This window comes from Lissotriton vulgaris, chromosome 3_1 (genome assembly GCF_964263255.1).
Source record: "Lissotriton vulgaris chromosome 3_1, aLisVul1.2, whole genome shotgun sequence".
NCBI lineage: Eukaryota > Metazoa > Chordata > Amphibia > Caudata > Salamandridae > Lissotriton > Lissotriton vulgaris.
In genome coordinates, this window is record NC_141689.1 from 834972187 (window position 1) to 834996305 (window position 24119).

At 46.4% G+C, this 24119-nt stretch overlaps 1 protein-coding gene across 1 annotated transcript in view; it reads right to left on the minus strand.

The window, feature by feature from the left end:
* Positions 1 to 24119, minus strand: part of LOC147727101 (RING finger protein B-like) — a 677508-nt gene that overhangs the window by 403156 nt on the left and 250233 nt on the right. Inside the window, exon 12 of the mRNA XM_086963055.1 lies at positions 15252 to 15333. Coding sequence (XP_086819181.1) covers positions 15252 to 15333 — 82 coding nt within the window. The remainder of the gene's footprint in view (positions 1 to 15251; positions 15334 to 24119) is intronic.

Below are 24119 nucleotides of genomic sequence, written 5' to 3' on the forward strand. Positions count from 1 at the left end.
GTCAAAGACACTACCGATTTTTTACTCAAATTGGAACCGGTCATGAACCAACTTAAAAATTCTCAACTGATCATGTGTACAGTGGATGTTTGTTCCCTGTACACCTCGATCCCTCATGACGGAGGAATCGAAGCGATTGAACAAGTTTTGGCACAGTCCGACCTTGACCATGACCTCAAAGTGTTCTTGATGGAACTCACCATATTTACATTGTACCACAGTTATTTTTCTGTTTTCGACAAATGGTTCCTGCAACTCAACGGCATGGCCATGGGGAATTCTGCTGCGCCTTGCTACGCGAATACTTACATGAGTATTTTTGAGACATCCCACATCCTATGCCAAAACACCTGGTGAGATCATGGCCGTCTATACTTACGCTATATCGACGACATATTCCTCTTATGGGAGGGCACCACCGAAACTCTGGTCACCTTTCTAAACACTTGGAATAACATCACCCAGCGGATACAATTTACCTGGAATTACAGTGAACATTGTGTCCTTTACTTGGACGTGAAGATATTGAGAGAACCCGGAGAATGGTCCACCACCATCTTCTGAAAACCCACAGACAGGAATTCTACCCTACACTACCAAAGTTTTCATCGCATGGGATTGAAAAACAACTTACCTTATGCTCAGATTCTCCGCGTCAAAAGAATTGTTTCTAAAGAAGAAGAAAGCAAAACTCAAATCAAAATTTTATTGGAACGACTGCGAGCACGTGGATATCCTACCCCCATACTAGACTTGGCAACCCAGAGGAGCCAGAAATGTACTAGAGCTTCTTTACTGCAACCTAAAGCGCAGACAGCCTCCGAACGCATGGTAGTTGTTTCAAAATACTCTAAAGCATCCAATCGTTTCCAAAAAATCATCCGTAAACATTGGCCTATCCTGTCTTTGGAACCTGACTTTAAGGGATTGTTCAACCAGCTCCCCATCTTTGCATTCACCAGGGGCAAAAATATCAAGGAAATCTTGAGCCATCCCAGCGGTCCCAAGACCATTGTCAACTACACGGGTCTCAAACCCTGTCATAATTGCAGCAATTGCAATAATTGTATCCCAGGTAATTTCATCAACCATCCCATGAAAGACAACGCCATTAAACTCAAAGTGAATGCCACATGCAACAGTAAGACCGTTATTTATGTCTTAAAATGCCCATGTGGCAAATGTTATGTCGGCCACACCGAGAGAAAGATCAGAGTAAGGATTTTAGAACATAAGAGCAATATCCGTACTCAGAACTTAAAATCCACAGTCGCTACCCACTTCATGGAAAACAGACACACAGTGGCACAACTTAAATACCAGATACTGGATCAAGTTCCGATTACCCTGAACAATAAGAACTACCTACTGAAACGCGAGAATTTCTGGATTCGTTATTTGTCCACGATGGTCCCCCTCGGGCTCAACGACCGTATAGAGTTTCTTTGTTATTTATAACGATGTTTTCATTGTGAATATCATGATGTGTCGCATTTTTGTTCACTTTTTCTGTGTACTTCACTAGTATTCACCTCTCCACTGCACCTTCCAATATGACGCTCACTCTACCCTCCGTTCACCGGGGTTGTCTAGTCCTTTCTTTTTGTCTAGCTTCTGTTTTCCGCTTTTTTTAAACCTGACTTTTCACAACTCCGCTGTTGAATGTCACGGAACTCTGCGGAGTCCCCGCGTAGTATTTTCGCACATGTAAGTACCCATTCTGGGACCGCACTACTGCCCTTACCTGCATGTTCACTTGGTCTTTGACTTTGGCGCTCTTCGCTGTTTACGCTCCATTTTCCTTATCGCGGGTATGTTTACGAACACATGAATGTCTAAGCACCGGGTAGCTTTCCACTCATCTTTTTTCACCTAATTCGTTTTTGGGTATCTTGCCTGTTTAGTCTCACATTATCGTGGAATTTACATTTTTTCCTAGTTTCGGGGCTCCACCGCCTCTTATCTACTTTTGCTTCACTCTGATGCTCTTGAATACGGAATGATAATTGTTTGCTGTATTACTGTAATTCCAAGCCATTACAGCCTGATTTTTTGCTTTTGTTGTAGAGTAATCCCCTGACGATGGGCTCCGCCCGAAATGCATTGGGATGTGTGAAAATGTACATACCTTAATTCATTTATGTGGATTACATTCTCTGATACTTGCTTCAAACAGAGTTTTTCTCATGTACATGTAAAAATAAACATGGATAACTGGATCTTTATCCTCAACATGAACTATTGATTACTTTATGTTTATTGAATCAGACCTTTTGGTCCTTGCAACGTTGTGCTCAGGGGTGTTCTCTCCCTAGGCGGGGGAGCCTTCTCTCAGTCACTCCAGCAGAGACCAACAGCTGGGCCATTTGCCACCAGTAAACAGGACACTTCAGAATAAAGGCTTCTTCTAACTTCTTGTGACTATGTAGACACAAAAGTGGTCCATTCATTAGTCCTAAGTACAAGTGACAGCAGGTTCATCCCATCAGGTTTCAAACAGGTCCAGTCCTCTTCTGTTCTTCCAGAGGTCCATAAAGTGAACTCTTGAGTTGCGGGAGATGTGCTAGTGTTGTAGTATTCACTATCCAATGAGTGATGGTGACTCCAGGACACTCTTTACCAATGAGTGTAAAGTTCCAAAGAGCATACTTTAACACTTTTGTAGCACATCCTGGTTTCCTTACCACATGTATTTGATTGTTGAGTCACTTGCCCCATTTGTCCCATTGTGTTGAATATTAATGTGAATACATCACAATCAATTCATAATTAAGTCTTTGTTGGAAATACTATATGTGCACAAGAAAGAAATAATCTTTGTCTATAATAGTTGTGCTTTAGATCACGTGAAATAGCTAATTGTTTGGTTTGAAGGTGTCAAATTTATATGTTGCTTTTTGTTCAGGTAAAGGTGTGTGATGATCTTTAAATACATTTTAAATAATCTGCAAGGATTTTTCATAAGAGCAGACGCGAAATGGTAAAAGCCTAAGTGACTTGAATGTTTGTTTGGTTGAGGGAGTTCATCATTTTGTGTATTGACTAACTTCTTATTTTGGCAGTATGCTTAAGTTTACAGCGAAATAATTTGTTTTTTTGATTTTGAATCTTCAAGTACTGTGCTTACTGCCCTCGACATATTATTAGTACAGTGGTTGATGTGTGTTCTTCTGTAAGCATCAGCTTAGCTAACACTTAAACTCCCTTTCCCTACAGGGGTCTCCAAACCGGTCCTGGAGGGCCGGATCCATGCCAGATTTTTTAAATTACTACATGTATCTCAATGGGGATATCCAAAAAATCTGGCATGGATCCGGCCCTCCAGGACCGGTTTGGAGACCCCTGCACTAGAAGCTTGGTATGCATATACTCGCCAATGAGACACTCCAGGGGATTCCGAAACCCAGGCATCGGCCAGCAGGGCGTTCCTTCCCATTGTCCCTTTATAGGTGTCCAAACAGTTGCTTATCGTCTGCTGCTAACAGACTGTACCGTGCCGAGCGTTATCGACAGATGAATTGTTAAGGCAGCAATTAAAATGGAAAACAAATACTACATTCCAGGCATGTGGCTGGATGGACTATAAATCCAGGGCTTTTACTACAGGCTGGATTAAAATATGAATCAGGGTTTTGTCAGTGGCGTAGCAAGGTCCGGTGGTACCCGGTGCGGAAAATTTCTTGTCCCCCCTGGCTTGACAAAAATATGTGTTTAAAGCACATATTTATGCCATTTTGTCACCCCCTCAGTGATGACACTTGTCACCCCTGCTTGACAAAATGGCAAAAATATGTCTTTAAAACACATATTTTTGCCATTTTGTCACTCCCCTCAGTGATGACACCCAGGGGGGCCCGCACTCACCCCACCCACCTTCCTACACCACTGGGTTTTGTACTGACTGCGAGTAGATCCTCTACCTGTTTGAGTTCTACTTTATTTGCCCTTATTTGCCCCTTTAATTCAGTATTTTAAAACTGAGATAGTCCTAAAGTATTTTTGAATGGTATTGTGCTCAACGAGTGGTCTTTCTTTATACACCTATGCAATAGTCAATGCTGCCTTTTCTGGATGCTTCAGGAAAGGGGGGCCGCTCGGCACCCACACATGCATGGCTGGGCCCGGCCCCCCTTGCACGTATTGATTGGTGGGTCCCGCCGTTGACCCGGAAGCGGATTGAGTGCTTTCGGGTCAAGGGGGCGGGTCCAAAAGGGGGGGTTTAAGAGCCTGGGGTGCGTGGCGGGAAGCACCCTCGCGGACCGTGGCATTAGGCAGGACAGTCATCGGGACATTCTTGCAGACATATCGTGGGACGCGGAGCGCTCCCGGAGCAGCCAGCAATTTTCGGGGCACTCAACGCGTTCCGGAGGCCGGTGGTGATTGAGGTATTGTGCGGACTGGGACAAGCGGGGCGGCTGTGGAGTAAGGATGGGCCCGACTGTACACGGATGTTTGCACATAACAAACGAAGTACATAGCATGCAAAGCGAAGCAGGGTCGGCCCGGGAAATAGCTGGATGGGAGACCACAGCGTGTTAAAAGGAAGGAATAGCGTTGCAGTGCCCTATTATTGCAGCAATTGAGTTTTTTCAGTTGAGGACTGGGTTTCTTTAAGGGAGTTAATCCACAGGACTATTTATTAGGCAGGAAAGGCTGGAATAATTTGGAAAACCATAATTTCAAGGTACATATAAAGTGGCATCAAGAGGGTTTTGTATCTAAACTGCAAACGGTGTACATATACTCTGCCCAAATTTGAAAGCAATTCAGGAGGGGCTCCACATCGTGGGGACCAGGTGTGGCAGTAGGGGGATTGTGTGCATGATAAGGGTGATTTTGAGGGAGCATCCCTGCGGGTCATACTGACAGCATCCAGCGACGTTTAAAGTAGCCATTAAAAAGGCCTTTTTAAGTTTAAAAGAGGCTGTGTAGTTTTCCAGAATTTGAATATTATAGCCACATTGCGGGAACCGGGTGGAGGTAGTAGGGGGACTGTGTAAGATTACTGGGCAGAACAAAGTAGAATGTTTTTTCCCAACAGCAAAGCACTCTGTCTCGTGGAGCCAGGGTTTGGTTTTTAATGTTTCTTTCATCGTAGGATTACAGAAAATAGGGGCGCTGCGGACCGAATAGCGGAGGAGCTTATGGTGGACGGCGGAATGCAAGGACACGGGCAGGCCTGCATTTCACTGCTTCTGGCGGGCCGCGGGGCTAGAGTTCGCTCGCCCAAACACCCAGGCTAGCTGGTGTGTGCGGTCACAGTTGCGTGGTGCTTACGGCCAGCCTGTGAGCCTCCAACTTGGAACAGGTACAAGGCACATCGTGCCCATAATTAACGCATTGTGCAGTGCAGGTGCTAGAACAGTAGGAATGTCTGGTAGACGGGGTGCAGGGAATTCGTGCATGGAGCTAATGTTTCAAATTATGATGCGCAGAATGTCAGCAATGGACAAGAGATTGGGGAAGGTGGATAAATTGGAAAGACTGTGGCGGAATTGGGTGCGAGGGTTGAGGCACAGACAGGGCCATCTGGGAGGCCCAAGCGGATAATAGTGCCACCTAGACCGAGGGGGGAGTTTGAGGCCCCACCTAAACGTGGCAGAGCTAACAAGGGTTTTAGTCACCCCCTCTAAGCCCCGTTTGGGAGGGGGGTCCCCGGGGCCAGTCCCAAGCTGAGCACCTACTTCACCTGAGACGCCCACGCCAGCCCCACCTATCCCGTTAAGCCCGTGGTTCCCAAACTGTGCGCCGCGGCACCCCAGTGCGCCGCAATGAGGAGCCAGGGGCGCCGCGACCACAAAGTGAAGCCTCTTTTTTGCAGCCAAAATATGTCCCTCCTGCAAATCCCAAGAGCGCACTTCCGCTATACGTGCGCCTCTGATTTCTAACGTGCTCTGTTTTTACAGTAAACATAATGCTGGCGATACGTGTGTAAAACAAAGTTTGGACATTTACACCCGTATCACCAGCATTATTTTTACTGTAAAAACGGAGCATGTTAGAAAGCAGACATAAAATATAAGCCAAGCCAAGTCCTTGACTTTGCTTATGTTTTATGTGTTATTTCTAACATGCTCCGTTTTTACAGTAAACATAATGTTGGTGATACAGGTGTAAAATGAAGGTTGGGCATTTACACACGTATCACCAGCATTATTTTTTATTGTAAAAACAGAGCACGTTAGAAATCAGACATAAAATATAAGCCAAGCCAAAGCCAAAGTGTTAAGATCCATTGGTGCACTATATATGGGTCCGAAGTATATGCATGTATAAGGCCCCTGCATAGCTCTGATTGATATTAGGACAGCTCCTGCAGCTGGGCTTTGCGGGGGCACACCTTGGCATGGCAAGGGAGGGCCTGTATCCTTCTTTAATGAAGTGAAGCTAGACGATGTTACATAGGGTATCACTTACCCAGAGGTTTATTTATTACAAAGTTTTGTGCAGCAAAACAGGTCACCGCTTAGCATCGCTCCAGGTCGTGCCAACCTTTTTCCATATTGACACTGTCTGAAGCATTTAGTGAAATGACTACCTTTAAATGTGTTCTTTTGAAGAAGGAAACACATAAGCAAGCTCCTTGTTCAATTAAAAGGAGCTCATTAGAATGACATGTTATAGAGTATATAATTCACAGTGTATATGGACACACGCAATTACATAGATAATCCTATCCACATTAAGGGGTTGCACGTGGGGAGGTACTCCTGCGTCAAGGCGTCATGAGGGTGGCATGTTTGAGTTAAAAAGAAATAAATTGTTGGTCTGTTAGCAACAGTGAATACAGCTAGACTTAGCCATCTGGAAGTTCTCAGTGCTGTTATGGGAGCGCAGCAGAGTACATTTAACTGCTGGACTCTTGTGAGACTATCAATCATAGGTGTGCAAATCAGGGTATAGGACATGTTACATGGGACAAACAATAACAAGGGGTGAATTCACATGTCATCCATATTGGTAGGCAGTATTGTTGAAGAGTACTTGGTCTGGAGAAGCACAAATTCTGAATTTAAAATGTAGCACAATGGATTGGGGCTCTCTTTAATGACAAGAATAGATCTGTACACAAGTGAACCCTTTTCGCAACATAAGAATAATGAAAGTCTGGGGGAATAACCCATGTGTTCTAATCTATACCTTGAAGTCTACCAGCAGTTCTTTGACGACAGATATTAACTCACAGACTTGTTTACGTTAAATTTAACTTTGTGATCTGAACCGTACATGTTCTGTGCAGCAGGCATATCAGACTTCTGCACTACCTAACCAAGAATAACAACTTCCTTGAGTCAAACTTCTATATTAGACAAAACTCTGATCTCGCCTAGGAGAACATTAATCAACCGAGCTTTATTGACATTTTAATTGCTGCCTGAACACAGCTAGAGGCCGGGAACGGGACAGCAAGTGTTTTTACACCCCTGTGCGAAGTCATCACCCACTACGGTGGCACCGGTCGCACCACCCTAGAGCCAACCCTGCCTTCACTTTTATGAGTGACGCTATAAAATGTAATAAATGCATCTGAGAGAGAGTGGTTATGGAGACTGTTAAAGGGTAGTAGGGAGGGAATCCATGACGAAGGTGGTCATTGGGAGGGGGGGGCGCCAAAAAACATTGCCACACTGAGCGCCACCAGTGCTAAAGCCGGCCCTGCTGCTGTGCAACAGACTCACAGAATGGTAAAATAAATGGTGGGGAGCCACGGCCAACTGCCAATTAGGTCAAGGGAGCCATGGGCCAAACAAGTTTGGGAACCACTGCGTTAAGCGTACCGGTAGTATCGGCTCCAGCCACGCCACCTATTAACTTGGTCCCAACAGTGGTCTCACCCAAAATTCCGGCCAGCCCATCCCCTGGGGTGGGTCAGGTACCCCCAGAATTGGCAGCGCAGATAGCTGCAGTGCTTCCATGGTTGGGGATTGGGGGAATGTTACCTTCCGCAGCGGATCCACGGCCGAGGCACAGAGAATGGTTGCAAAAATCATGGAGGCTAGGGGCGAAGGTAGCATGCCAAGCACACCAAATTCTCCTCAAACAGGCACAGCGAGCAATGTGGGCACAGTCAAGACCGTGGAATCAACGCAACTCGCTGAAAGTGGTAAGGCGATTGCCCTGCCGGTATTGGGCGAAGGCAAAGGGGAGAGAATTTGGCACAACATGTCTCACAGAGTGTGAAAGAATTCATTTGGGCAGACAAAAATGTAAATATTTTCTCATTGCTGATCGACAACAGGGAGTGGGAATATGCCAAATCGCAGAAAGATATGATGTTGCCTAGTGAGTGGCGGTCTCAGTTGTATAAATTCAGGGTGGAGGAGACGCTCATCAACTGGATCAGGGCTTTTTCTGTGTTTGTGGTGGTCACCGTGGAACGTTCCCCCTCAATGCAGGCAGAGATGGCTTGTTACCAGAGTAGGATTACAATGTTCAGTGAGAATCATGGGGGGATGCATGGAAATAATATGACATAGCTTTCAGGAAAGCTAGGGAATTTAACAAATCTTTAGCCTGGGACAAAGTTGACTCAATTTCCTGGCATTCTCAGTTTGAAAGGGGGCAATCTGCAGGCGCTAGCACTAGCTGGAACAAAGGATATTCGCCCAAGCCCCAGCAGCCCTTTCAGCAGCCCTTTCGGTCAGCGCAAGGCGGGAAGTGGCCAATAAGGCCAGAGGTGAAACAGGTGGGAAGGGCGTGTGCTGGGATTTCAACAGGTGAACATGCACCAGGGCACCGGGCACGTACAAATTCAGGCACGCGTGTTACATATGCGGCCACCATTCCCACCCAGAAACGACATGCCGGTCAAAGGGTAGTACTTCAGGTAACAGGAGGAGAAGGAAACCAGAATAGCGGGGAACACCCCCAGGTCGCGCACTCCCCCATTGAAGTGTCGGATATGATTCCTTGGTGCAATAGATACCCCGACCATACCTCCTCAAGGATGCTGCAAGAAGGATTCACACACGGTTTTCGGATTTCAGCTGGGGGTTATACCGGGACACCGCAGTGTAGGAACCAGTTGTCAGTTAAACACAATCCTGGGGTGGTAGCAAAAAAAATTGAGAAAGAACTGCGCCTAGGTAGAGTAGCAGGTCCTTTCCTTGATATCCCAGTACCAAATTTTGTCTCCTCACCTCTGGGAGTAGTCCCGAAGAAAGAAAAGGGCGAATTTAGACTCATACACAATCTTTCAGCACCTAAGGGCTTATCATTGAATGATGCGATTGACGAGAACAAAGGCAAATATTATATGGACATGTGTATGCCCATGGGTTGCTCCATTTCATGTGCTTACTTTGAAACATTCAGCTCTTTCCGAGAATGGGTCCTGAGACAATCTACGGGCCACCAGCGTGTGATGCATTATCTTGATGACTTTCTTTTGCTGGGGGTGGCGGGCTCACAGGAGTGCGCATGGGCATTGCGTGAGTTTTGCGTGCTCATGCGTGCTTTTGGGGTCCCGCTGGCACCAGGAAAAACAGTGGGGCCACCTACATGCCTAGAATTCTTGGGCATTGAACTTGACTTCGTGGAGGGTTGTTTCAGGTTACCCAAGGAAAAAATTGCGAAGTTCAGGGCAGCCCTTCAACAATGTTTGGGGAAGGAGAAAGTCACATTACAGCAATTGCAGCAGACAGTTGGCCAGGTGAATTTTGCATTAAGGGTCATGCCTATGGCACGCCCATTTTATCGCTCAATTGCGCAAGCCATGCAGGGCCTGCGAGACAAGCACCATCACACAAGACTGTCAGTCGAGGTTCGCCAGGACATGCGGATATGGATTGCATTTCTGGAGGATTTCAATGGCAGAGTACTGTGGGGTGCCCCCACTGTGACCTCAGCAGAGTTAGGACTATGGACCGACGCTGCTGGCAGTGTAGGGTTTGGTGCCATACTTGGCAACAAGTGGGTGGCACATAGATGGCCCATTTGGTGGGTGGAAAGTGGTTTGACAACAAACATTGGGTTCCTAGAACTGTTCCCAATCTGGGTTGCTTTAAGGGTCTGGCCAGATCAATTGTCTAACCGATCTGTAATTTTCTGGTCGGACTGAAGAACCGGGTTTTAGAACCCAGCGGCGCCAGGGGCTGGCCCAATGTCTTCGGGTTCACCTGTCTTAGAATACAGAGACACGGGATACTTCTCGATGGCGTCAAAGATTACATTTATTGGCTGCAACCAGGAACAGAAGTCTACGAAGCACGACACGGGTGGTTCTCTAGAGACTGCACAATTTTCGTATTGCGAGACATCATCTTTTATGCTAAAAATCACATTCCTGACTAGCACTAATTATTTACAAACTATCCAATCACAAGTGACATTGCAAAAGGTATCACATAACGACAAGCCCACTTTTCAGTTGTCTAGCCCATCATCAATTACACTGGAAGGCCCAACATTCTTGCTCGGACAGGCCGGACAAACCCATAATAAAAGACCTCAACCCAAACCATAAATAGACCATAAAAGAAGGAACAGAAACAGATGAAAAGCAAGATAGAAGGGTGTGTGCGTGTACCATAAACTCAGCAATGTCCTGCTCTTTGATCTCTATCTTGACCAGCTGCCGGACCAGGAACTGGCTCAGCAAGTTAGCTTCGGGCAACAGAGTCAGCTCACTCAGGTCACAGAGAAGTCAGCTAAAGGTGTACGTGTCCCAAAGACTTGTTCGGCCGTAGTCATCGGCCTATGTGAGGGCAACCACAAAATGGCTGCCGTACACAAAATGGAACCCGAAGATTCAGAACGAAATCCCTAATTTCATAGTGAATCCATCACTCGAACATGACGAAAACACTTGTACTTGCCACACTCGTCATTTGCGGTCTGCTATTACCAAAACCGCCACGATATCACGACCTTTATGAAACGGGTTCAGAATCACAGAACCTCAGGACAACATGACTGTAGTGGAATGCATCAATCAACAGGCAGCACGGTGTAAGTTCATACTCCGCCTTATAAAGGAGATTGTGCTAAGATGCATGAAGTCGAACGTGCAATTCAGGGCCAAACATGTTCCAGGGGTTTTGAATAACGCAGCTGACGCCCTTTCTCGCTTTATGATGCAGGTATTCAGGGAACACCTACCAGCTGCAGAGGCCTCCCCAGCTCACTTCCCATCCACACTTTGGCAGATTGGTGCCCCCAACTACAGGACCTCGTGACAGCCAGCCTAGCTCCCAGAACAAGGACAGCTTACGAAGGGGCGTTCAGGTCTTACTGTAATTTTCTGGGACAGGATTGGGAGACCAAATGGGATCAGGGCGCAAATTTTACTGGGTACATGGACACTTTGCACAAGGAGGGGCGCTCAGCTGCGAAAGCTAGCAGACACAAGGCAGCTGTTTCCTTTTTCGCACAGACAAGTGGAGCCAGGGATCCGGCGAAAAGCTTCTTAGTACAAAAGGCGATGAAGGGGTGGCGGCGCCTACAGGCAAACACCGCCGATGGCAGAAGTCCAATAGGTCTAGAACGGTTGGCAGTGGTATTGCTCGCCCTGCCGGACACTTGCAGCTCTTCGGGAGAGGTACTCCTATTCAAAGCCGCTTTTTCCCTGGCATTTTATGGGGCTTTGCGGGTAAGTGAACTAGTGGCTAGCAACAAACTCGACAGGTTAGGTGGCCTACAGCTGATAGATACTACTATACGGGACGACTCAATGTGGGTTACCATTCGGAAACCCAAGAATGATCAGGAGGCCTGGGGAGAGAGTTTGGTGCTACACCGGGCACCGAACAACACGTGCTGCCCAGTGTCGCATGTGGAGGCATTCATCAGACAACGGGCGGGTGAGGCAACAGGAGCATTGTTAATACATGCGGATGGTACCCCATTGACCAGGTTTCAGTTCCAAAGAGTGTTAGCAATAACTATCGCCAGAGCAGGTCTGGAACCCAAGGAATTTGGAACACGTTCTTTCCGGATAGGGGCGGCCACCGAGGCCACTGCGAGAGGTTTGCATGTCAACAGTGTGAAGAGGATTGGGAGATGGTCTTCCAATGCCTATAAGCGTTATGTGCAGCTGCACAAGCTGTAAGGGTCAGTTCACTTCCCCTAACGCCTGCCTTGTTTATGTTTATATTTTAGTTCCTTTGGCCTGTGATGCAGGACGGAAATTTCTACAGGGTCAGCAAATGCAACCATCAACATTTCGGCAATGGCAAGAAGACAAGAGGAGGACACATGCAATATGGGTGGTTGGTCATTCTTATGTGAAGCGTGCTAAACCAATTTTCCTTTCAGGAGGGGGTAGACGGAGGGCGGAGTGCGGGGGTTTCAATATTTCCTTTCATGGCAGAGGGGGGCTCCGCCTTAGCCAGCTTAGGGGCTACATCTCAGACTTACTCGAAAGACACACCCCACCGCCCTCAGTGGTCATCCTGCATCTGGGGGGAATGATTAGGTGAAGCTAGGCAGAAGGGTCTTGTTGGAAGAGATTATTTCAGAGGCAGGTTGGCTGGCGAAGTTGTTACCAGATTGTACCATAGTTTGGTCACAGTTGATACCTAGACTTCAGTGGAGGGGGGTGAATCAGTCAGGGTGTTGAATCAATCGGTAAAGAGGGTCAGCAATAACATCGAGAAACTGTTTCGAACACCTCACCTGCAGAGTATCCCACATGGGTGCATTTGGAGAGATCAGTTCTACTTACGGGATGGGGTCCACTTGACAGAAGCAGGGAATGACCTATTGTTAAGGAACATACTGTCATGGGTAGAAGGTTTTGCTAGGAAGGTATGACCTTTCAGTGTAGGCATTTTGGGGGGTGCCAGATAGTCGGTCAACTATGCTGGCCTGTGGCGGTAAGGCCATAATCAGTGAGCAGCAATTTAAGGTCCTTAGGGGGCGGCACCATTAGCAAATGGGGTTGCCCAGGGGGAGGGGCCAATGGTCTCTCCTAGAACTTCAGGGGCAGGATATCCGCTTGCTTGGAAGGGTGAGGGGGAGGGAGTCACGCTTTCCTCAGGCTGGTAGCCGTCCCCGCACATACACTATGAGGTCAGCAAATGGCGCGAGTGTAAGGGCCCTCCTTTTTGGTTAAATGGAGTTCACGGAGCGTACGAGGGTAACCAGGAGAGGGACGAACTCTCCCGGTAACCGGGCCCTTGTCGCGCATTCGCACTCAGATGTGAGGGCGTAGCTGGGGAAAGGATCTGACACCGGTTAACGACCTTGCCTTAGACCCAGAAATTATTCAAATGCAAAATTGATATGTAGGATGTTAGATTCGGTTAGGAAACACGCTGTATTAGACATTTGTTAAGGTTAGCCCATCATACCAGTCTAACTTGCTGTAAATCTAATTTCTGAATTTTGCATTCAATAATTGTGTAAATAATGTTTATTTTACTCATTTTATTTTGTTTTCATATTTTAATCAATACGGCCGAGGGGGTCGTGAGACACCCTGATTCCAATGAATTCTGTTGCTTGACTGATTACTACGTGGATGGTAATTTTTGTTTGCATGATGAGGGGGGGTGGTCGGTAGTCCCAGACCATGAGGAAAGGGGGGGCCGCTCAGCCCCCACGCACGCATGGCTGGGCCCGGCCCCCCTTGCCCCTATTGATTGGTGGGTCCCGCTGTTGACCCGGAAGCGGTTTGAGTGCTTCCGGGTCAAGGGGGCAGGACCAAAAGAGGGGTTTAAAAGTCTGGGGTGCGCTGGAAGCACTCTCTTTGTGCCCGCGCTTCCCAGGCTCACTCCTCGCCCCGCTGTGGGGCTGTTAATTTTCCCCACCCTCCATCCCTGCTAGCAGAATTCAAGAGGGACGTTGGTAGGTATCACCAGTACTGGTTTTGAATGCTGTAATTATGGATGTGATTTTCTTCCTTAGGCCTTTTTTCCCGTGTACAGGCAATTTTAGTTAAATGTGCTTAATTGGTTGTGTTGATGCGTATTTACTGATTTTCTTCCTTAGGCCTTTGTTCCATTCATAGGTTTCTAATTGTCGTATTTATTATGTTGGTCAGGCGGTAAGGTCATAATAGGTGAGCAGAAATTTAGGGTCCTTAGGGGGCGGCACCATTAGCGAATGGGGTTGCCCAGGAGGAGGGGCCACTGGTCTCTCCTAGAACTTCAGGGGCAGGATATCCGCTTGCTTGGAACGATGCGGGGGAGGGAGTCACGCTTTCCTCGGGCTAGTAGCCACCCCGCACATACACAATGAAGTCAGCAAATGGCCCGAGTGTAAGGGCCTTCCTTTTTGGTTAAATGGAGTTCACGGAGCGCTCGAGGGTAACCAGGAGAGGGACGAACTCTCCCGGTAACCGGGCCCTTGTCGCGCATGCGCACTCAAACGTGAGGGCGTAGCTGGGGAAAGGATCTGACACCAGTTAACGACCTTGCCGTAGGGCCAGAAATTATTAGAATGCAAAATTGATATGTAGGATGTTAGATTCGGTTAGGAAACACGCTGTATTAGACATTTGTTAAGGTTAGCCCATCATACCTGTCTAACTTGCTGTAAATCTAATGTCTGAATTTTGCATTTAATAATTGTGTAAATAATGTTTATTTTACTCATTTTATATTGTTTTCATATTTTAATCAATACGGCCGGGGGGTCGTGAGACCCCCTACCTTCCAATGAATTCTGTTGCTTGACTGATTACTACGTGGATGGTAATTATTGTTTGCATGATGAGGGGGGGGTCGGTAGTCCCAGACCATGAATACAGTGCGGTACCTATAAACGCCATGTCCTCTGTGGCTATTTTCCCTCACAGAAGCAACGGAAGCCTCCTCTGTTCCAGTAATTGCTCATAATGAATGACCGGCGAATGGTTTCACTATTAGTGAGCTAAGAAAATTCCCAAAAATTGGACTGTTTTTGAACTTATTTTATGTTTTATCATTTTGTGAAGAATGCTTACCAATGCTGTAATCCTCAGCACAAGTTCCAACATCATAGCAAGTCATTTAAGGTATTCTTTGTATTTTACCTTGAATAGCGCCTTCAGGGCAGCACTTTTTGCAATACAAAGTTACTATTTTTCATCCTTTCTTAAAATATTTGGGCAACTTTTAACTTTCCCCAAAATATTCTAAGAGTCGAGTTAGAGTAGCAAATAAGACTTAATTTTTTGGGGGAAAGTGGCACTTTCCCTAAACATTCTACGATTGGAGATGGACTAGTTAACTTGATGTTGCACATTCACTGCTGTCCTGAATTGTGTCCCTAGCATCACCAAACCACCATAAAAAACAGAATGCTTCCAGACTAAAAGCGCTACTTACCAAGGCTTAGTTTCATGACGTCGTTTCTTTGTGTTTTATTCCCATCGTTAGCCTCATGCGTTCCTCCAAAAAGATATATATCCTGTAAGTACACCGTTTGCTCATTATTGTTTGTCAGAGCTGCCATGCAATGTTGAAAAGTTCATATAAAATTAGAATAACATTTCTATATTTGGTGTTTTCCGTTTTACAATGAAAATGGAATTTAAGAAACTAAATGAATGGTATTGTAGAAATGGGTGGAAGACAGTTGTTTCATATTGCGTATCATTCACACCATTTTCATTTTGCTACTTTTACCCAAAGACGGTGACAAATACAAAAGGTGCAGATAAAGCAGTGATCACACTCCACAAACAAAGGGCTCCAAAGAACAATACATACACAAACCCCAGGAAAATACCAAAAAAACAGGAAAATACAGGAAAAAGGGTGAAGCAGCTGATGTAAGGGATGTCCTTTTATTGTAAGGAGGAAGGGCCTACCTCTAGCTGTGATGTGAAAGAAGCAGGTCATGCTTTGAAGCAGTTCATGCTTAGTACAGCTTTTTTTGCAGCTGCTATCTCTTTGTGCAGAATGTAGAGCAAAAAGCGAGACGTTCTTCTTTAAACTCTGACGTCGGTCAGGGCTTGCAAGCATGGGCCAGTTCCCCAAAGTTCTGAGGGAACTTCATGGTTCCTGGCTGGGCTAACAGCTACAAGTGGATTATGTTTCTGTATAGTTTTCAGGTGGTTGTGCCTGATGTGGAATGCGTTCAAAATACACGATGTCACCACAGGTGCAGAGTTCAACATTTGCAGTAGCCATCTTAGGTTTTTAAAATTAATTGTGCGTTTGTAATGTGCTAGAATCTACTCCCAAAGGAGTATCTTTGCGCAGTAGACCGCTGGGGAACCCATCCTGGCTTTTCCTGTGAGATAGTCCCTACTGAGTATCTCTAAGGTGAAACCAGGCATCCCCAGCATATGTGGGGGGCCGTTGTGGAGATGAGGCAAGCTAATGCCCAGAGTTGCCGAGTGTGATCCCTGGTTAGAGTAGGCACCGAGGTGAGAATTATCGAGTCCGCTGACCCTGGTCCACGACCCTACCGCATCGGGAATTGAGCCCTGGTCCCAGGCCGTCCTCTGCTCTCGGGTCTGCCGCCTCTAACCAGTGAGCCACACCACTCCATAGGTTGGGGCAGATTACTTTCTCTATATGTATTTTATGATGTACTATGGACTACATGCAAGTCACATGAAAGAGAGACGGAATTCTAACTGGAATCAATGATTCAAAAGGAACTACAAATATCTGGTAGGTGCCTTGGTCTTTCAAATGCTGCTATTTCGATTTTCCTGCTTATTAAAAGTTTTCTGTCATAATGGATGGAAACACAAGAGAAGAAGAGGGTATGCTCTCTTTACTGAACCTTTCGGCAATGACATGGTGATGGGGATCTCTGTGTCGCCTGAAGATTTAAAAGACTAAGACATTTGCAGAACTGAGAGTAAAGGATAAAAGTGAGAAGCAGGTTTTTTTTTAGTTCCCCTGTTTCTTCTCCTTCAACATGTGCCACACACATATGAGGATAGCACAGATGCTTAAGTGATTCCTGATCTGAAGGCTACTAGACAAAGATGGTCTACCTATATTTTCGGTCATGAGCAATCTATTTGGAACATACAGCAACTGTGCGTCATTTTGGCAACCTATTTACGACCTTTAGCCCCGCACGACAGGGATTACAAACTGCTTCAGGAACTTTCAGTGAACACCATTCCTCTAGTTACAATATAAAGGTTTAAGAGTTTCCAAAACCTGTTTAAAGAAGGCATGGCAACTTCTTAGTCAGAGTCGCAAGGCAGGGGCGGCTCTAGGTTCATGGTGGCCCTGGGCAGGGAGCGTAGGTAGGGGGCCCCGGAAGAGGGGGTCCTGGTGGGGCGGAGCGTGGAGGCCAGTGAAGAGTGGGGGTCATGGTGTTTGGAAGTTGTATAGAGCCCGAGGCCACCAAATCCCTGCCAGGGGCCCCCACACAAATATGTATCCATCCTCAGAGGATTATTATATTAAGGATATATATTGATGTGGTGGCCCCTGGGGCTTGGTGGCCCTGTGCAGGTGCACAGCTTGCACATGCCTAAGGCCGGCCCTGCGCAAGGTGTCTCAAATAATGGTATTTATGTGGCAACCATTTGCTTCACAAGAGCATTTGACAATTGGTACCACTGTACAGTATTCAGTATCAAAGTTGGGTTGAATTATAACTCTGTGTATTAAAATACAAGGGGTGCCACATTGTTCCTTGGTGTCATTTAATTATGTTCCCAAGGCTAAGGAAGAATGAGGATGTAATGTTTCAATTACGTTGGGTAATCCCATTACACTAATTTATTCCTCCTCCTCCTCCTCCTCCTCCTCCTCCTCCTCCTCCTCCCAAGCCTGACCACCTCCCTGTTCTTGGTATGATACAGGAGTTATTCAGGAAAGGGCACCCTTATAGGGGCTTGAGTAAAGAAATAGGTGAGCTTCACCCGTATTTTCGTGTTTTGAAGGGGCTGAGGGGTTAGAGGGTCCTCAATGATAAGGTAAGGGGCAAGGAGGAAGAAATCCGATGTAATATAGAATTTGTTTTATTTGTTCAAATATAAATACATTGCAAGTCAATGACAAAAAAAAAAGATGGAAAAAGAGAGAAATTTTTAGATAAAACTTTGCTGATATATAAACATTTTATATTGTTTACGTGAATGTTTATAGAATCAATGATTTTGTGTTGGAGCAGGGCTCCAGAGAGGTTTGCATGAGCAGAATAAAACCAATACAAAGTGGGAATCTATCACAAGCCGGAACTTTAAAAGACAATGAAAAAACTTAAATATAAATAAAAGGTAGCACAACTGACACAGCACCCATCCTCACCACAGCTCTGAACTTCACAACCAAATGGAAATAGCTCTCTGTTTTTGGCACTGAGCACGGTTGGTGTCACTAGTGTATGCATGAGTGTAAGCTATTAAGATAACAAAAGGTAACTGTGGATTTGTGGGCTGGGCGGACCGGAATAACAGGCTGGGAGGCCGAATGTAGTGAGCTATGGTTAAGGATTTATTCGTTGGTAATGCACACAAAGTCTTGTTCAACAGAGGTACAGGAAAGAATTCCGGAGGGAAGCGCCGAGCCGGGTGGGTTCTGATGCAGGGTAGATGCCTTGGTTGTAATCCTCTGCGGGGCTGTTGTCATCAGGGTACGGCCGGGTGATGGGGCTCCTCGGAGATATGTAAGGGAGAGAGAGTACAGGGGTTAGTCCAGTCCAGTAAGGACTACCGAGCACCTTCACCGGGGAGTGAATGGGCCAGAAAATGAACGTGGGGAAGGTTGGAAGGGTAGGAGGGGATAAGACCAATAAGAAACGGGAGGGGTAGAGTGATTGAATGTGTCAGGGATAAGTGCGGGGGAATATAAACAGTGTCCGTGATACTACACTTATTTACTAAGGCTAGTGCGGGGTGCTCGTGAGGGTCTATATACAAGTCTTACAGGTATTTACACTATTTACACTAAGGGACACGGAGAAAGGATAGAGGGTACTCACGTGCCCCGCCACACCTCTCATCCGAGTTGCGGCCGCTCTCCATCCACCTCCGGAGGTTGCCACCAGTCCTCCGACCACAGGTCCTCTTCCTCGTTCTCCTCTCCGCTTTCCGCCTTCTCTCCGATCTCCTCCTTCTTTCCGCTCTCCGTCAGGGGTTCTGCACCGTTCGCTGTCTCCTGCCACGAGTCCGCTGGGCTGAACGATGCTTCGTCTGTCCTCCCGGCTTTTCTATGTTCCAGGCGGACTGCAGTGGACGTGCTTCCGGTTCCGGATGGGTCGGGTTCCGGGTCACCTACAGGGGTTTCACTTCCGGTATCCTGTTTGTCTGTTTCCGGGTCTTCGTTGGGTGGCGGATCCTGTGGGCGAAGAGAGATAGAGGAAGTCCGATGACCAAGGGACGCTGTTCGTCCCGTTGCGGGGGTGAGGGACCCCTGACTAGACCGCCATTCCGACGAGGTAGGGACTACTGTTTTTCCACAGTAACCTAGTGGCATTTATGACACATAACATCTTCCCGGTGGATTAGAATTGGTACATATGTAGTTAAGCGAATCCACAAAACAAATGGCCCTGGTTTCCTAATGCGGAGGTAGGAACAGGGTAACATGAGAAAAAATGGGTTGTCCACGTTTGCATTCTCCCTGGCTAGACATTAGAAAAACGAAGGCAAACAGGACTGGTCTCTAAGAGTCAAAATACGGGTATTTCCCATTATCTGGGAGCCCTTCTAATCCATGCTGTATATGTAGGACCAGTTTCATTCACAAATTATTGATAGGTGTGGCCTCACACACCCCTCTGGGTGTCATGCTTCATCACTGGCCAACCATGCCGCAATCACCTAATGAAATTTCAGTGGTACATTGGCTCCCCATTGATGCGGAGAGAGCTTTTGAGGGTGGGTATCTATGGAGCCAGAACCTAGAGTGTATAACAAACCCTTATGCCCAAAACACAGTGATTGCAATTTAATGAGGGCAGGCATAAGGGATGAATAAAAACTATAGCAAGGCATAGGATGCCTATTATCCCTGCATCAGAATGGATCGATATGCTCCAGCCTTTAGAACGGCCCTCAAAGGGTTCCAGGTTTTCGTAAGGACCCAGATCCTTATTTTCCTGACTCCTTACTATAGAGGTATCCAATCATACCATCAGCACAGCTGGTGCACCATGTAGGGCTGATGCCCGTGTTCACTGGGACTGCTGCTCAGGACAAGGGCTCCCGGCTCCTGTGTGTGGCTGTGGATACTGCCGGCAGCTGACATGGGTGCAGTAGGACAATGGACATCCCCAGGAGGCAAGTGGTAAGGTGGCATGGGGTGGGTGAGGTGCTTTCTCTGCACTGGAGCCCTGCTGCGTTGTCCCTCCTCTCAGGCCTTGGGGAAAGGAGGAGGGGCAGGAAACCACGGATGGGCTGAGCTCTGGGAGACTGGACTGTGTGTTAAGAAGCTGCAGGGCTCTCCTTCTTGCTTATTGGCACTGTGCCCTGGAAGAGCTGGGATCTTCTCCCATACTGGATGCCTCTTCTACTGTCAGCACTCCTGAAGATTGATCCTCTGGTCTCCAGAGTACTTACCCCAGCAGCAGGATGAGGGTCGCCCTGAACGGTCCGGACTGCACCATATGGACCATACAGGTTGCTCACCAGGGAGGGCCCATACAATGGAGAGTACTATGCCGATGCAGGAACCTCACCAGGGGGAGGTGAAGAGCTGGCAGGCTTGCATCGTCTGCTGGGCCTAGACACCCTAAATCTGTAGATGCACCTGGAGAACCTAATCTTCGGTTGCTGGAGGCAGTCATTTGTGGTCAAGCGGAGCAGTAAGGCAAAATACTAGGTGTAATCTCTGATCTGAAAGGTACTCTTGAAGCAAAGATCGACTGGGTAGTAGTGGACATGGGTCTCCTCCGGATATATGATGATACAACGCATGTTATTACAACGCATGCTTTTACATCGCATTTTTTACAACGCAAAAACTTTTACAACGCATGTATTTACAACGCATGTTTTTACAACGCAGGTACCTTTACAACGCATACCATTACAACGTAAGTATTGGTAAATATATATTAATTTTATAATCGTAAATTAATTGAAAAAAATATAATTTAATGTAATTTAATTTTAATTTATTTTTACCCTGTACCCCTGTACCCCAAAAAATCCAAAACTGACCCTCAACCCCAAAAATACCCCTTTACCCAAAAACTCAACACTGACCCTGAACCCCAAAAATACCCCTTTACCCAAAAACCCAAAACTGACCCTGAACCCCAAAAATACCCCTTTACCCAAAAACTAAAAACTGACCCTGAACCCCAAAAATACCCCTTTACCCAAAAACTAAAAACTGACCCTGAACCCCAAAAATACCCCTTTACCCAAAAACTAAAAACTGACCCTGAACCCTAAAAATACCCCTTTACCCAAAAACTAAAAACTGACCCTGAACCCCAAAAATACCCCTTTACCCAAAAACTAAAAACTGACCCTGAACCCTAAAAATACCCCTTTACCCAAAAACTAAAAACTGACCCTGAACCCCAAAAATACCCCTTTACCCAAAAACTAAAAACTGACCCTGAACCCTAAAAATACCCCTTTACCCAAAAACTGACCCTGAACCCCAAAAATACCCCTTTACCCAAAAACTAAAAACTGACCCTGAACCCCAAAAATACCCCTTTACCCAAAAACTAAAAACTGACCCTGAACCCCAAAAATACCCCTTTACCCAAAAACTAAAAACTGACCCTGAACCCCAAAAATACCCCTTTACCCAAAAACCCAAAACTGACCCTGAACCCTAAAAATACCCCTTTACCCCAAACATATAACATTTAAAATATAATTATATACTTACCAATACTTACGTTGTAATGGTATGCGTTGTAAAGGTACCTGCGTTGTAAAAACATGCGTTATAAATACATGCGTTGTAAAAGTTTTTGCGTTGTAAAAGTTCTGTTGTAATGGTATGTCGTTGTAAAAGTTGCGTTGTAAGTGATGTTTCCCGTCTCCTCCGGATGAATCGTAGAAAACTGGAGGACAGGGTGACCGCAACATAGTTGGAGATGGAGCGCATGGATCCAGCCATGGAAGATATGTAGGTCTGGCTCCAGGACCTGATGGAGGCATTGAACCACCTACGAGACCGAACGGAGGATGCGAAGGGCTGTTCCAGGCAAAATAATATTCACATCATAGGCCTACCGGAACATGCAGAGGGCTCAGATGCTGAGCGGTGCATGGAGCAATGACTCATTCAACACATCTACGTTGGCAAACCTACAGCTTTTTTGACTGTGGAAAGGGCCCACTGGGTCAGCCCCTGGTCCTGGAAACTTCGCCTCGGCCCATGGTCTCACGGTTCTTGAACTACAGAGACAGAGACTGAATTCTCCAGACCCCCAGTGCATGGCCCATGGACAGTCGAAGGCCACAAAGTGAACCTGTTCCCGGACTTCACAATCCTGGTCGAGAGAAAGAGAAACTCATTCCTCCGGGTTAAGGCAGAACTCCACCAGCTGGGTCTCGGCTATGCCCTTCTCTTCCCCACGAAGTTACGTGTGGAAAAATACATCACCTTCTACTTTCTAACACCAGAGTAGGTATTGCAATGGCTGGAGTGGCATGGCGTCCCTCACACGGAACTGGACGAGTGGCAGGTGGAAGGGTAAGGGAGATGCCAGAGGGTGGCTCCTCAGAAGGACAGAATGTTGGGAAGCCCACGAAGCAACAGGCGGAAATTGTAAGGGTACAGATGGTGGCAGAGATGGCAACCTACAGAAATTTGCAGGGAACGGAATCAAAGAGCAACCCGGAGCATGATCATGTTGACCCGGACTGTTGGACATGGACACTGAGCTGATCCTATGACGGGGACTAGTGGTAATACCAATGAGGGTGAATGTGGTGGGCTGAGGGGGTGCTTGCAAACAGGACTGTTTGGTATGAGATGGCCAAGGGGCAATGTTTAGTTGAGCCGTTGCTCGGTCTTAGTCAATGAGGATAGCTCGTAATGGAAGTTGGGACCTGAGGCCCACACAGTGAGAACTTTAAGACCGTTTACTCCTATTACAAGACTTTTGATTCCAGGATGAACAGGCCTAAACCCCTAGGATTTGTAGGCTAATAACTTGTTGCATTGTTTCTTTTTACTTGTTGTTAGGGGAATTGAGGAGAGTGGGCGACAAACTTTTCTTAAGTTGGGGTAAGCATACTTGAATTATGTCTAGTAAACGTGGGGAGGGTGTGGGTATGGCAGGGAAAATCAAAATGTAAAGGTCTGGAAAGGTGCTGGAGGAGGGACTATGCGTCTGACACTAAACTCGCATACAAAAAGGCAAAAAAGGACTACCATATTCTCTGCAATTCGGCTTGTGCCGAATATGTCACTTCGACTATTTCTGGTGCACTGAATTGCTATAAGACCCTTTTTTAAATGCTTAAAGAGCTTTCGGGTCTGAAACCCAAGCCTTGCCTCCTGCACCAAATAATCAACAATGTGAAGACTTGGCCAAATATTTTCTCCATAAAGTAGGAAAAATATATTCTGAAATGAAGGACAGGAAACCCGATAACCATGTAACCGCTTTCAACAAATATCCTCATTTCCTCCTATAGCCAGGATCATCTCTTACCAAGACAAAGAGGCATCAGAATCTAAGGCTACACCTGAATCCTGGTCCCCACTAGATATGAACTCCTTCAAACAAATTTTAGATAGCATTAAATCTGGTTCAAGCATTAAATCCTCGTGATTCTCTTCTAATCTTGGTGCTTCAACACTTGAGACGACTTCACTCCTGATAATTATGGAACTTCTGAGCACCTCCCTAGAGGAAGCAAAAGTTCCTTCAGTGTGGAACTACGCAATGGTGCTTCCTCTCTTAAAGAAGCCCAATGCTGATCCGGACCAGCCGTCCAATTACCAGCCTATTTCACTGCTTCCGTCCTTTTAAAACATTCTGGAAAAGCACATAAATTCTCAATTCGCACAATTTGTTGAGTCACAATTTTTTTTACATCCATCTCAGTCAGGCTTAAGAGCCCGTTTTTCGACTGAAACAACACTCCTTCGAGTCACAGAAATGCTGCAATACTATCTAGACTTAGGAGCTACGTTAGCCCTCATACTGCTGGACTTCAGCGTAGCGTTTGACACGGTCTCTCATACCATGTTAGTGGAGGCTTTACGATCCTTGAGTATAACTGGTATATCACTAAATTGGCTTATTTCTTTTCTCATGGATCGCACGTTCCAGGTCTTTTCTCCAGCCTCCTG